At 45.6% G+C, this 14,224-nt stretch overlaps 1 protein-coding gene across 1 annotated transcript; it reads left to right on the top strand.

Annotated features, from left to right (window-relative positions):
- Nucleotides 1–2,295: 2,295 nt before the first annotated feature.
- Nucleotides 2,296–11,567, top strand: hey2 (hes-related family bHLH transcription factor with YRPW motif 2). The gene is made up of 5 exons (XM_072362008.1): nt 2,296–2,673; nt 3,499–3,577; nt 3,651–3,734; nt 5,232–5,313; nt 9,930–11,567. The coding sequence occupies exons 1-5, from the start codon at nt 2,588–2,590 to the stop codon at nt 10,592–10,594; spliced, it is 996 nt and encodes a 331-aa protein (XP_072218109.1). The 5' UTR covers nt 2,296–2,587; the 3' UTR covers nt 10,595–11,567.
- Nucleotides 11,568–14,224: the final 2,657 nt, after the last annotated feature.

Here is a 14,224-nt window from a genome sequence, read left to right as displayed (position 1 = left end):
CTGGTCCAGGCAGATGGACCCTTCCTGGTTCTGGTTCTGATGGTTTCTTTCTGTTAAAAGGGATTTTTTTCTCTCCACAGTCGCCTCATGCAGCTCAGGACGGGGGATTGCTTCTAGTTTCCTGAGCTGTTTTTTATTGGCTCTGTGTGAATTGGACTCATTTTGAAGGTAATTCATTGTGATTAATTGGCATGAATTATACCTCTTTTAACTTTTCTAAAGCAGATCCCACTTTTTTTGTGTGTTTATTACGAGATTTATATGTCAGGTTAAATCCTAAAACATTAACTCTCCTCTCTTTCTGTCTTTAGCTCCTCAGATGGCTTGAAACCTCCACCAGGCTTCAGAAACTGAGTGTTTCGAGGAGCAAATGCTCCAGGTCCTGCTTTAATGAAGCGTTCGATGTGTACAGGGGCTCTCTGCTGTGTGACAGCAATAATCTGGGATAAAGAGGCTGGATGTATTCTGGTGAGCTGGACAGAAGGTGGAGGAGGAGTTTAGCCAATGAGAGGGTGCTGACAAGTTTATCTGAAGCCATCAACTGGAAGAAGGAGCCGATAAATGGTGGGAAGGTGTGTGTCGGTGTGGGCATTTTAGTGGGTCCTTCTGAGGCTTTTCGGGGTAAGATATAAGTTCAGGATCAGGAAGCAGCAACCTGTTAAGGTGCAGGCTGTGGCCCTGAGAATGTATGATGTCATTAGTGGTCCTCACAAAGACAGGTACAAACATGTGTGTGTGGGTCGGTACATTATAATTGCTGAGTTAAATCCTATTGTGTTCCTAAAAGATTAGCAGGTGTGAAAAGACAGACGCTCCTGTGTGTGTGTGGGTGTGTGTGTCTGGCCTCGGTCACACGATGATTGGGTTTCATTGAACTCAGCCGGGAACTGTGGGAATATCTGACACACACACACATATCAGGCCTTTTCAGACATGTTACATGTGACATTTCTGCCTTTTTTTCCAGTCATTTGGAGGGTTTTAGGGCATCGGACGGCTGATGGTTGAGTTACTGGGAAAATTTACACAAGCCACAAGGAGACATGATACAGCAAAGACCTGCACAGTGACTGAAAATGAAAACAAACAAATCCAACAGCGAACAACCAGAAAAGAGTCGGAACGGAACAGAATAAGACAGAAAGTAACTGCAAAGAGATAAAATTCTACCACAGAGACAAAAAACACCACAAAAAGACAAAAAAAACACCACAAAGAGACAAAAAACACCACAAAAAGTATAAAAAAACCACCACAAAGAGACAAAAAACACCACAAAAAGTATAAAAAAAACACAACAAAGAGACAAAAAACACAATAAAGACACAAAAAACACCACAGAGACAAAAAAAAAAACAGAAAAAGACAAAATAACACCACAAAGAGACAAAAAACACCACAAAAAGACAAAAAACACAAATAACACCACAAAGAGACAAATAAACACCACAATGAGACAAAAAACACCACAAAAAGAAAAAAAACACCACAAAGAGACAAAAAACACAACAAAGAGACAAAAAACACCACAAAAAGACAAAAAACACCACAAAAACACAAAAAACACCACAAAAAGACAAATAAACACAACAAAAACACAAAAAACACCACAAAAAGACAAAAAACACCACAAAGAGACAAAAAACACCACAAAAACACAAAAAACACCACAAAAACACAAATAAACACAACAAAAACATAATAAACACCACAAAGAGACAAAAAACACCACAAAGAGACAACAGAGGAGGAGAACTCAACCAAAAACACTCAGAATCATGATGAAGACCATAAATATGAGAAGGTGGAGATGATGGATCAGAAAGCTTCAGTGAGGCAGGCCAGCTGCAGCCTCTGAAACCTGCTGCCTTATATAACAACATATTTTGGACTGTCAGAAGTGGCCTCGTTCCCATGCGCTCCTCTGTCGCGCACACACGCGCGCGCGCGCGCTCTGAGCCAGACAGTTGGTATTATCAGAGCAGGACCAGCCCAGCCGCGCTGCGCAAACCTCCCATGTCACGTTTGTGTGTGAGCGCGCCGCACGAGGGCGGGCTCCACTTTGTGCACGTGTGTGCGTGCGCGGCTCCCAGGCTCCGTGGGAAAGCTGCAGCAGCAAAGAAGGAGGAGAAGAAACAGAAGGAGGAGGAGAAGAGGGGGAGACCGCGGCCTCCAGTGCAGCCCGCACGCACGCACGCACGCACCTGTCCCGGACACGCACCGCTGGAGCAGCAGCGAGAAGCTTTTATTGAGTCTTTCTGAGGGTTTTAAAGACATTTCACCGCTTTCAGGTGCAGAGATGTGCAGCCGGTTGATTGTTTTCATTTTCTGATGCTATCAGAAAACTTTTTAACATTAATTTCTGCAAAAAAGGAGAAACTCTGGAAAATAACTTAAAACTTTTAGATTGTTTTTAACAGAATATTCTGAAGAACTGGTCAGTTTTATTCTGGTTTCTCTGGGGATCCCTGGAACTCTCCTGCCGGCCTGTGACGCTTGGTTTTGGGGCTTATTTTGTCCACTGAACTCCACACCTCCGCGGCTCTCCGGGGGACAGACATCCAGCTCTGCCCGGCCTTCAGGCACCATGAAGCGGCCGTGTGAGGACAGCAGCTCGGCGGAGAGTGACGTGGAGGAGACCATTGATGTGGGAAGTGAGAATATTTATTCAGAGTGAGTTTTAAACGCAGTTTCATCTTTTCAGATCATCACATACTCTGATAAAGAGCTTTAAATGCAAATTATTAAACACATCTCTATTAAAAATATGTCAATTGATCTAATTTCGTGTCATGTTTGTAAAGATTTCCAGTAAAAGATCAGATTTAAGGTCTAAAAGTTGCCTAAAGAGTAGCTACAGTATAAAAAATCTCCCATTTAAATGTTATTTATTATTGATTAAGCTGAGGATTATTCTTTAAAAGATAATTATGTCACATCTTTAATCGTCTCACTTTGGACTCAAAGTCATTTAAACATTAGAAATATTTAGTTTACTATCCGTAAAGACAAATAAAGCTGAAAAGCTTCACATTTTAGACCGAATAAGTTTTATTTTTGGACTTTCATGCCAAAAACAAGTTAATATGAAGCCCAGCCAGCTGCGACTGATCATTAAAGCCACACTTTGAGCTTTTTATACACTTTAAAAGTGAAGTAAATGCTCTGTTTTTACTCAAAAGTTTCCTTTCTTTGCATCTTTACAGCCATATCTCACTTATGACTTGATTTAAAGTTTACTGGACATGTCGGCAGGTTTGAGACTCGCTCAAATGTTTCTGATTGATGGATTTAATCTGCAGTAAATGTATTTTGAACGTGGAGCTTCTTTATATTCAGTGGGAACTGCGTTTTATGCTAAATGTGGAGCACTTTTTTGTTGTTTAATCAATAAAATGCATCATAATTTACGTGTTTTTATCTGAGATAAAGAAAAAGCAGCTGAAATATGCAGTTTGGGAGCATATTTGTTGTTTAAACGGTTAATTTGCTCTGCAGACACATGAAGGCGTCCTTTATAAGATGTGGATCCCCGACCACGACCACGCAGCTGATGGCGAGGAAAAAACGCAGAGGGGTATGTTGCATAGAAATGATGAAATGAGTTGAATATTTACAGGTTTATTCAGGGTTTGCTGTTTTTATTTCAGATTATTGAGAAGCGCCGCAGAGACAGAATCAACAGCAGCCTGTCCGAGTTGCGCCGACTCGTCCCAACGGCGTTTGAGAAGCAGGTGAAGTCTGGACCCGCCTCTGATGGTTAATTACTGCTTTCAGCTGTTTCTGAGAGGATCAGGAAAGTTCACCTCAGGCTGAGAGGAGGAGGCAGAACCTCCTGGTTGTGGACCAGTGGATCAGAGCTTTTCCCTCACAGAGTTGGTCAAAGTGAGCTGCGTTTTTGGTCCAAAGTGGTTCTGGTTTACAGAGCGTTGGACTCCATCAGGCTCCGATCCTCATGGACAGGATCTGGAGGAGGGCGTCTGGTTCTGAACCTCAGGGTTCAGCTCTGCTTTCTGCAGATGATGTGGTTCTGTTGGCCTTCAGTTCACAGCTGAGTGTGAAGCAGCTCTTCCAGATCTGAGCCCTGGTTCTGAACCTCCGGGTCGGGATGAGTCTGCCTCAGCTGGAGCAGTTTCAGCATCTCTGGACCTGGTTCTGAACCTCCGGGTCGGGCTGAGTCTCTGCCTCAGCTGGAGCAGTTTCAGCTTCTCTGGACCTGGTTCTGAACCTCCGGGTCGGGCTGAGTCTCTGCCTCAGCTGGAGCAGTTTCAGCATCTCTGGACCTGGTTCTGAACCTCCGGGTCGGGATGAGTCTCTGGACCTGGTTCTGAACCTCCGGGTCGGTCTGAGTCTCTGCCTCAGCTGGAGCAGTTTCAGCATCTCTGGACCTGGTTCTCAGTGATGGTGAGTTGGATCAGAGATGGACAGACGGATCGGGGCTTCGTCAGCAGTAATGAGGGCGCTGCTCCGGTCCGTTTGGTGAAGCTGAGCCGGAAGGAGAAGCTTTCAGGTTCCTGCTCCATCTTTGTTCCAACCCTCACCTGAGCTCACAGATCTGGGTTCTGACCCAAAGAAGGAGGTCGTGGTTTCCTTCAGAGGGGGGCGGGGCTCAGCCTTAGAGACAGGGGGAGGAGCTCCAGTATCCAGGGGGAGGAGCGCCATCATACAGGGGGAGGAGCTCCATAATCAGGAGGAGGAGCTCCAGTATCCAGGGGGAGGAGCTCGGAGTAGAGCCGCTGCTCCTCCACACAGAAAGGAGTCAGCTGAGGTGGTTCCTCTGGTTAGGATGCCTCCTGGGAGGAGGCCCCGGGTCAGAACCAGAACTCACTGAAGGGATTATATATCCCATCTGACCTGGGAACACCTCGGGACCCCCAGGAGGAGCTGGAGAGGGATGGATGGGTTGATGTCTGGGTTTCCCTGCTGGACCTGTTGGTTCTGACCTCAGATCAGAGGAAGATGGATGTTTCTGTGCCTGTAAGCCTGTAAATCAGGATGAAACAACAAAGCACCAACCTGGATTCCAGCGCTGACTTTTGGTTGAAAATAGGTTGATTTTCAGCAGACTGAACGCCTCTGAACATATTTAAGATGCTATTTTAGCACATAAATGTAAAAAAAGTGTCTCTTAAGCTGATTTAAATCATTTAGAGATCTGTTAATTAAAAGAAAAATACACTGAGAATAACAGGATGTGAAGTTTAACTGTTCTCCTGCTCGGTTGGATTCAGGGTTCAGCTAAACTGGAGAAGGCAGAGATCCTCCAGATGACTGTGGACCATCTGAAGATGCTGCAGGCCACCGGAGGCAAAGGTAACGCAACACGAGGCTTTTATAGGCGAGAACAGAAAGTAAAATCTGTCATCTGTAGATTGTTTTGAACCTTCTCCGACCAGCTTCACTGTATTTAGAACCAAATCCAGGATCTGAAGCAGCAACACTCAGTAAAAGCTGCTCCAGACTCATGTTTCCATCCTTCAGCTTCCTTTAATGACTCTTTTTAACGCTCTGAACTGAGTTTTTCACAGGAATCTTTTTTTTTGTTTTAGTTTTCTGAAATATAACAAAAACCTGAATCTGTCACTTTTTAATTTCTTTAAACCTTTGTTTAACAGTCGTGACTTAAAATTAAATCATTTTCAGTGTTCTCATTTTATTTAAATCTTTATTGGGTTTAGATTTAGATTTAAATACCAGCAACACTCAGTTTCCATCGTGTTCCTTCAGCTTCCTTTAATGACTCTTTTTAACGCTTTAAACTGAGGACACTGATTGAATCTGAGTCCATTCCTGCTGAATCCCAGATTCCAGCTGCTCAGCAGTCCCTGGTTGTCTGGTTCTCCTCTTCATGATGCTCCAACATCTGCAGCAGGAGACAGATGTGGACTGCAGGCAGGCAGCTTCCTTTAATGACTCTTTTTAAAGGTTTGAACTGAGTTTTTCACAGGAATCTGAGTCCATTCCTGCAAAGTGTCTGATAGTTCAGAGTCTCCTCCGACCAGCTTCACTGTATTCAGAACCAAACGTAGAATCTGCAGCATCAACACTCAGTGAAAGCTGATTGGTTCAGCGTTTCTGAAACGAGATTTTTCTTATTTTTCTGTTTTTTATTTGGATTTTTGATCCGATGGAGCTGAAGGACGATTCTTTATGGTTTTATGTGTTATAAACTGGCAGCAGTTTGATCTTCTTCAGCTCAGAATTAACTCAAAATCTTAAAAGTTGAGAAAATAAACTTCTTAAGTCTGAGAAAGTTTCAACAAAAACTAAAATCTGTAACTTCTGTTTAGTTTGAAACTTTATTTAACAGAAATAAGTCCAGATAAATGAACCAAACGTAGAACCTGAAGCAGCAACACTCAGTAAAAGCTGCTCCAGACTCATGTTTCCATCCTTCAGCTTCCTTTAATGACTCTTTTTAACGCTCTGAACTGAGTTTTTCACAGGAATCTTTTTTTTTGTTTTAGTTTTCTGAAATATAACAAAAACCTGAATCTGTCACTTTTTAATTTCTTTAAACCTTTGTTTAACAGTCGTGACTTAAAATTAAATCATTTTCAGTGTTCTCATTTTATTTAAATCTTTATTGGGTTTAGATTTAGATTTAAATACCAGCAACACTCAGTTTCCATCGTGTTCCTTCAGCTTCCTTTAATGACTCTTTTTAACGCTTTAAACTGAGGACACTGATTGAATCTGAGTCCATTCCTGCTGAATCCCAGATTCCAGCTGCTCAGCAGTCCCTGGTTGTCTGGTTCTCCTCTTCATGATGCTCCAACATCTGCAGCAGGAGACAGATGTGGACTGCAGGCAGGCAGCCGAGCTCACACACTCTGTGTGTCTGAAGCTGCTGGAAGTCCTGCAGAATGAGGTCTGGCATCGTCCTGCTGAAATAACCACAGAAGTCACCTTGATGGCAGCATCTGTCTCTCCAGAACTCCAACATCCAGCATGCATCAGTGGTACCTTCACCCAGATGAAGCCCTCCATGCCCTGGACTCTGATGCAGCCCCAGACCATCACAGACGCTGGCTTTAAACCTTCCTCTGAGAACAGCTGGATGCTCTTTCTCAGCAGTTTTTCCCAGAAGCAGCTGAAACGTGGACTCATCTGCCCACAGAACACGTGTCCACTGTCTTTCTGTCCCTCTGAGATGAGCTGGAGTCCAGAGAACTGGGCCGTGGTTCTGCTCAGAGCTGATATATGGCTTCCTCCTGGTGTGATGCAGCTTCAGCTCACATTTCTGGATGCAGCCGTGGACTGTGTTGAGTGGAAATGCTTTTCCCAGCTCCTCCTGAGCCCATGTGGCTGTATGGATCATGGTGGCCTGACGGTTTCTCCTGCAGTGCTGCCTGAGGGCTCCGAGCTCATCCAACAGGGCTTTCTGTCCTTGGCCTTTCCACACTGAGACTTCCCCAGACTCCCTGAATCTGTTCCCAATATTCTGCTCTGTAGATGCTGAAAGACCAAAGTTCTTTACAGTCTGACTCTGAGGAATATTTCCTGAACTTATTGATGATTCTCTGATGGAGTTTGGCCCAAAGCGGTGAGCCACGACCCATCCTTGTTGGAGAGGCTGAACCTTTGGTGGAAGCTGCTTTTATACCCAATCCTGACACCCTCACCTGGCAGCAGGTAACCTGCTGCTTGGAGAAGCTCCAGAAGCTGTTTCTGTAGATTCTATAAACTTTCTTTGACTCCAGAACAAATATATTTCAGGTTTTGTTGCTCCATTAAATTCCAGATTTGTTTCCAGTGAAGTTGGTCTGTGAAGACGCTGAAAATCACTTCTTTTGACTTGTCTCTGGCTCAGTGATGAGGTCAGCTTGTTAGCTTTTCTCAGCTTGAATGTGACGTAAAACAATACTTCAGAGACAGTTTAACTTAAGACGAGTGAAGATAAAAGCTTGAATCGGGAGGTTTGGGTCACAGATGTGTTTAAGCTCCGTTTAACCCTCAGAAAACAGATTTCAGTCCAGGTTAAAGCCCTCAGGGGGCTTTAAACTGAGTGTTTGGGATAACTCTGCAGGGATAAAAGCCCCACCTGAGCCTGAGCGGTGCTGTTTGCATTCATAATGCAGGCGGAGGAGGGTGGGGGGGGCTTGGTTTTCAGTGCACAGAACAAAGTCAGCGAGGCAGAAGGTCCGTTTAAGTTTCCATCTGCAGCGTCCTCCATGAATCCTCCTGAATCAAACCGTTCAGACGGGATTAAAGTCCTTCAGAGGAGACTTTAGAGCTCCAACTTTAAGAATAAAATCTGCTTTTTTTAATACTTAAACTCATTAAAAGTGAGTTCTTCTGGCATGTAGCGTACAGATATGTTTATCATTTGGTTTTGAGGATTAGAAACGGACTCAGATATGATTTTAGAGGCTGTAAAAGACAGCAGAACCCGTTAATCCCAGCGGTCCGTAAATGGTTCGGGGGTCGGTGGTGATTCTTGGTCTTATCTCATGAATTCAGCAGTTTTTCCTTAAAGTGAATCCCAGAAATGTCCTTTCTGAAACCCAGAATCCATAAACTAACCTGATAATTTAAAGGTTTCAGACTCCTTTAAAGTCGGGTCAGTGGCGCTCACCTCTCTTCTCCGCCCGCAGGTTACCTGGACGCTCACCTCTCTTCTCCACCCGCAGGTTACCTGGACGCTCACCTCTCTTCTCCACCCGCAGGTTACCTGGACGCTCACCTCTCTTCTCCACCCGCAGGTTACCTGGACGCTCACCTCTCTTCTCCACCCGCAGGTTACCTGGACGCTCACCTCTCTTCTCCGCCCGCAGGTTACCTGGACGCTCACCTCTCTTCTCCACCCGCAGGTTACCTGGACGCTCACCTCTCTTCTCCACCCGCAGGTTACCTGGACGCTCACCTCTCTTCTCCACCCGCAGGTTACCTGGACGCTCACCTCTCTTCTCCGCCCGCAGGTTACCTGGACGCTCACCTCTCTTCTCCACCCGCAGGTTACCTGGACGCTCACCTCTCTTCTCCACCCGCAGGTTACCTGGACGCTCACCTCTCTTCTCCACCCGCAGGTTACCTGGACGCTCACCTCTCTTCTCCACCCGCAGGTTACCTGGACGCTCACCTCTCTTCTCCGCCCGCAGGTTACCTGGACGCTCACCTCTCTTCTCCACCCGCAGGTTACCTGGACGCTCACCTCTCTTCTCCACCCGCAGGTTACCTGGACGCTCACCTCTCTTCTCCGCCCGCAGGTTACCTGGACGCTCACCTCTCTTCTCCACCCGCAGGTTACCTGGACGCTCACCTCTCTTCTCCGCCCGCAGGTTACCTGGACGCTCACCTCTCTTCTCCACCCGCAGGTTACCTGGACGCTCACCTCTCTTCTCCGCCCGCAGGTTACCTGGACGCTCACCTCTCTTCTCCGCCCGCAGGTTACCTGGACGCTCACCTCTCTTCTCCACCCGCAGGTTACCTGGAGGCTCACCTCTCTTCTCCACCCGCAGGTTACCTGGACGCTCACCTCTCTTCTCCACCCGCAGGTTACCTGGACGCTCACCTCTCTTCTCCGCCCGCAGGTTACCTGGACGCTCACCTCTCTTCTCCGCCCGCAGGTTACCTGGACGCTCACCTCTCTTCTCCACCCGCAGGTTACCTGGACGCTCACCTCTCTTCTCCACCCGCAGGTTACCTGGACGCTCACCTCTCTTCTCCACCCGCAGGTTACCTGGACGTTCACCTCTCTTCTCCACCCGCAGGTTACCTGGACGCTCACCTCTCTTCTCCACCCGCAGGTTACCTGGACGCTCACCTCTCTTCTCCACCCGCAGGTTACCTGGACGTTCACCTCTCTTCTCCACCCGCAGGTTACCTGGACGCTCACCTCTCTTCTCCACCCGCAGGTTACCTGGACGCTCACCTCTCTTCTCCACCCGCAGGTTACCTGGACGCTCACCTCTCTTCTCCACCCGCAGGTTACCTGGACGCTCAGGCGCTGGCGCTGGACTTCCTGTCTCTGGGTTTCAGGGAGTGTGTGACGGAGGTTTCCCGCTACTTGAGCGCCGTGGAGGGCCTGGACTCCGGCGACCCGCTGCGCTCCCGCCTCCTTTCCCACCTCACCTCCTGCGCCTCGCAGCGTGACGCCGCCGCTCTGACCGCCGCGTCCCATCAGCACCAGCAGCAGCCTCACCCGTTACCTCACCCGTTCCCCCCCCAGCACTGGGCCGCCGCCGCTCTGGCGCTGCGTCCTCTTCCGTACGGACTCAGCAGACTCGTGGTTTCTCCGGATGCTGGAGGAGGAGGAGGAGTCCCGCAGAGGCTGTCGCAGCAGAACGTCGTCTCACCCTTTTCCTCCCACCCAGACTCCACCTCCTCCTCACCTTCCTCTTCTTCTTCTTCTCTCATGCTTCCCTGCACATCCACCCCTCTCTCCGCTTCCCTCCTCTCCCTGTCATCGTCGTTTCCCATCGCCTTCCACGGAGGCTACCCCATCCTCCCTCCCGCCTCCTTCACCTCCACTGCTGCCGCCTCCAGTCCTCCCATCTCCTCCACCTCCTCCTCCTCCTCCTCCTCCCAAACCCCTCAGAGCAGCAGCAGCAAACCCTACCGACCGTGGGGAACCGAGGTCGGAGCTTTCTGACCGTGCAGCTGCTCACTAACCTCTGATTTAATGACAAACTGACAGATTAACAGCCTGGAAAACACTTCTGTCCCTTTTATCGTTGACCCAGGTACGGAGGACTGAAGCTGCCATCATCCAAAATAAATACAAAAATAGATAAATGTCAATTTTATATCTGTAAATTGACAGAAGTGCTTCACAAACAAGAAAAAACTTGAAAAACAAGACAACATAAAGACCTGATGGGACTCAACCTGAACTCAAATTAAAAGCCAAAGTAAAAAAGTGAGTTTTAAGACAGGATTTTAAAGACTTCGCAGAGTTAAAACTGAGTGGCAGATTATTCTTGGTGTCCTACCATTTAAAACTTTAACAGCAAGTAAAAGAATCTTAGAATCAAAACAAAAACCGACAGAAAGACAGTGTAAACCTGCCAAACTGGAGTCATGTGATCACATGTTACCTGACAGGTGAGGTGATGAAGGCACCAAGAAGTTTTTCCAGATGTTTTAGAGGAAGACAAGAATTGCTTTGGTAATTTGACACAACTGATAAAAACTGGTCTCGAAAACTGCGATTTCTAACGGTGTGGAAATAATGAGAAGCACAAACGCCATCGAAAGCGGTTCGATTGTTCATGTGTTCATCAGTTTCTGACGTCCTGCATCCAATTTAACAGGAAGATAAATTTGGATGTCATCAACATAACATCAAAGGGAAATATTGTTCGTCCTGAAAATTGATCCCAAAGGTGTCGTAGATAAAGAAAACAGAGTTGGGCCCAAAATGGACCCCTGAGGTACACCAGAACAAATTGAGGCTGAGGAGGAGTTTTCCAGGACAAAAACTGTACCTTTAAGACCAACATGATCGACTGTGTGGAAGGCAGCAGGTAAATCTGAGTGACCTGAAGATCATTAAAAAGTCTTAAAACTCCTCAGAAACAGTGCGTAAAAAGGTCGGAAATGGATTAAAAATAACCTTTTCCAAAAATATGTTATGATAAAAGCTTCTAAGATTACATTTAAAGATAATTTATGCAACAAGAATTGAAGAGAATGTGAAAGAAATGTTAATATTTATCTTTTAAGATGGAATATATTTAATTTCTTTGATGTTAATTTGTTCTCTTTTTGTTTATTTCAGTTTTCCTTCACATTTATTTCTTTATTTTCATGTCACCAAACATTTTAGATTCAGTTTTTGTAATTTATTTAATCTGTAGATGTATTTATTTTCATGTTTTCTTTTTAAATTTCTGCTTCATTATGCAAATTAGGGGCGTGGTCTTAAATTAGTTCATTTAAAAATTAAAGCAGACTTTTTTTTTTCAAATTCTGTATTATTATTGTTGCATAAACTAAGTTTTCTTTAAATTTTATTCGTATTTATCATCATATAAACTAAATTTTTTTTTTTTTAATTAATGTTGGATTGTGGCAGCTTCAGTCTTCCATACCCAGGCAGCTTGTTAACATTCAGATGATTTAACTCAGAACAGATTATGTGCTTTCACTGGTCTGATTCTGAGTTGCTCCCATTTGAGATTTTTTCCACTTGAACAAAAACTACATTTTTAATATTTTTAACCTTCATAAGTTAATTGATATTCTACAGTTTGTTATTTGCTCTGAGAGAGACTGAACCTTTGGTGGAAGCTGCTTTTATACCCAACCCTGACACCCTCACCTGTCAGCAGGTAACCTGCTGCTTGGAGAAGCTCCAGAAGCTGTTGCTGTAGATTATATAAACTTTCTGTCTTTCTTTGACAACTTTTTGTGTGTTGTTGGCATCAAGTTTTAATTTATAAGTTCCAAATACAGTGAAGTTGGTCAGTGAAGACACTGAAAATCACTTCCTTTGTGCTCGTGTCTGTGAAATGATTTCTGGAAACTCTTCTGGTCTGAAGTCCTCAACAGACGCATGAAATGAGCCCTAAGACGAGTCCGAAGACGAGTCCGAAGACGAGTCAGAAGACGAGTCAGAAGACGAGTCAGAAGACGAGTCAGAAGACAAGTTTTAAGACCAGTCTGAAGACGAGTCTGAAGACGAGTCCGAAGACGAGTCCGAAGACGAATCCTAAAACGAGTGTAAGACGAGTCCTAAGACGAGTCAGAAGACGAGTCCTAAGACGAGTCCTAAGACGAGTCAGAAGACGAGTTTTAAGACGAGTCAGAAGATGAGTGTAAGATGAGTCAGAAGACAAATCCTAAGACGAGTCCTAAAACGAGTCCTAAGACGAGTCAGAAGACAAGTTTTAAGACCAGTCAGAAGACGAGTCAGAAGACAAATCCTAAGACGAGTCCTAAAACGAGTCCTAAGACGAGTCAGAAGACGAGTCCTAAGACGAGTCCGAAGACGAGTCATAAGACAAGTTTTAAGACCAGTCAGAAGACGAGTCAGAAGACAAATCCTAAGACGAGTCAGAAGACGAGTCAGAAGACGAGTCAGAAGACGAGTCTGAAGACGAGTCCTAAGACGAATCCTAAGACGAATCCTAAGACGAGTCAGAAGACGAATCCTAAGACGAGTCAGAAGACGAGTCCTAAGACGAGTTTTAAGACGAGTCCTCAGACGAGTCCTCAGACGAGTCTGAAGACGAGTCTGAAGACGAGTCCTAAAACGAGTCAGAAGACCAGTCCTAAAACGAGTCCTAAGACGAGTCAGAAGACAAGTTTTAAGACCAGTCAGAAGACGAGTCAGAAGACAAATCCTAAAACGAGTCCTAAGACGAGTCAGAAGACGAGTCCTAAGACGAGTCAGAAGACGAGTCAGAAGACGAGTCCTAAGACGAGTCCGAAGACGAGTCAGAAGACCAGTCCTAAAACGAGTCCTAAGACGAGTCAGAAGACAAGTTTTAAGACCAGTCAGAAGACGAGTCAGAAGACAAATCCTAAGACGAGTCCTAAGACGAGTCCTAAGACGAGTCCTAAAACGAGTCCTAAGACGAGTCAGAAGACGAGTCAGAAGACGAGTCAGAAGACGAGTCTGAAGACGAGTCAGAAGACGAGTCTGAAGACGAGTCTGAAGACGAGTCCGAAGACGAGTCCGAAGACGAGTCCTAAGACGAGTTTGAAGACGAGTCCTAAGACGAATCCTAAGACGAATCCTAAGACGAGTCCGAAGACGAGTCCTAAGACGAGTCCTAAGACGAGTTTGAAGACGAGTTTGAAGACGAGTCCTAAAACGAGTCCTAAGACGAGTCAGAAGACGAGTCTGAAGACGAGTCTGAAGACGAGTCCTAAGACGAGTTTGAAGACGAGTCAGAAGACGAGTCTGAAGACGAGTCCTAAGACGAGTTTGAAGACGAGTCCTAAGACGAATCCTAAGACGAGTCCGAAGACGAGTCCTAAAACGAGTCAGAAGACGAGTCCTAAGACGAGTTTGAAGACGAGTCCTAAAACGAGTCCGAAGACGAGTCAGAAGACGAGTCCGAAGACGAGTCAGAGTGAGGGATGTGTTGATCGTACCATAGAGTAGATGTGGACTAACACCAGGCTTGTTGTTTAAAATTAGCCTGAAACACTAAAACAAGACGTGATGAACCAAAGTCTGATAATAAATTCAATATATTTGACAAGATTTCATTTGATCAGATGTTTGTTTGTTGTATTTTCAACATATTTCTGGGACTTGAGAGCAAAAACT

Source organism: Leuresthes tenuis, unplaced genomic scaffold (genome assembly GCF_036924035.1).
Source record: "Leuresthes tenuis unplaced genomic scaffold, fLeuTen1.0.hap1 SCAF_13, whole genome shotgun sequence".
Classification (NCBI taxonomy): domain Eukaryota; kingdom Metazoa; phylum Chordata; class Actinopteri; order Atheriniformes; family Atherinopsidae; genus Leuresthes; species Leuresthes tenuis.
Note: the sequence above shows the minus strand (reverse complement) of the source record. Positions and strands in the feature narration are given on the sequence as shown.

What these genes read in the sequence shown, in the direction of transcription:
- hey2 (XM_072362008.1), top strand. Translation starts at nt 2,588, where the DNA reads ATGAAGCGGCCGTGTGAGGACAGCAGCTCGGCGGAGAGTGACGTGGAG. An exon ending in AGTGAGAATATTTATTCAGA is followed by an intron (nt 2,674 to 3,498) that starts GTGAGTTTTAAA and finishes TTTGCTCTGCAG; the next exon opens with ACACATGAAGGCGTCCTTTA. An exon ending in GCAGGCCACCGGAGGCAAAG is followed by an intron (nt 5,314 to 9,929) that starts GTAACGCAACAC and finishes CTCCACCCGCAG; the next exon opens with GTTACCTGGACGCTCAGGCG.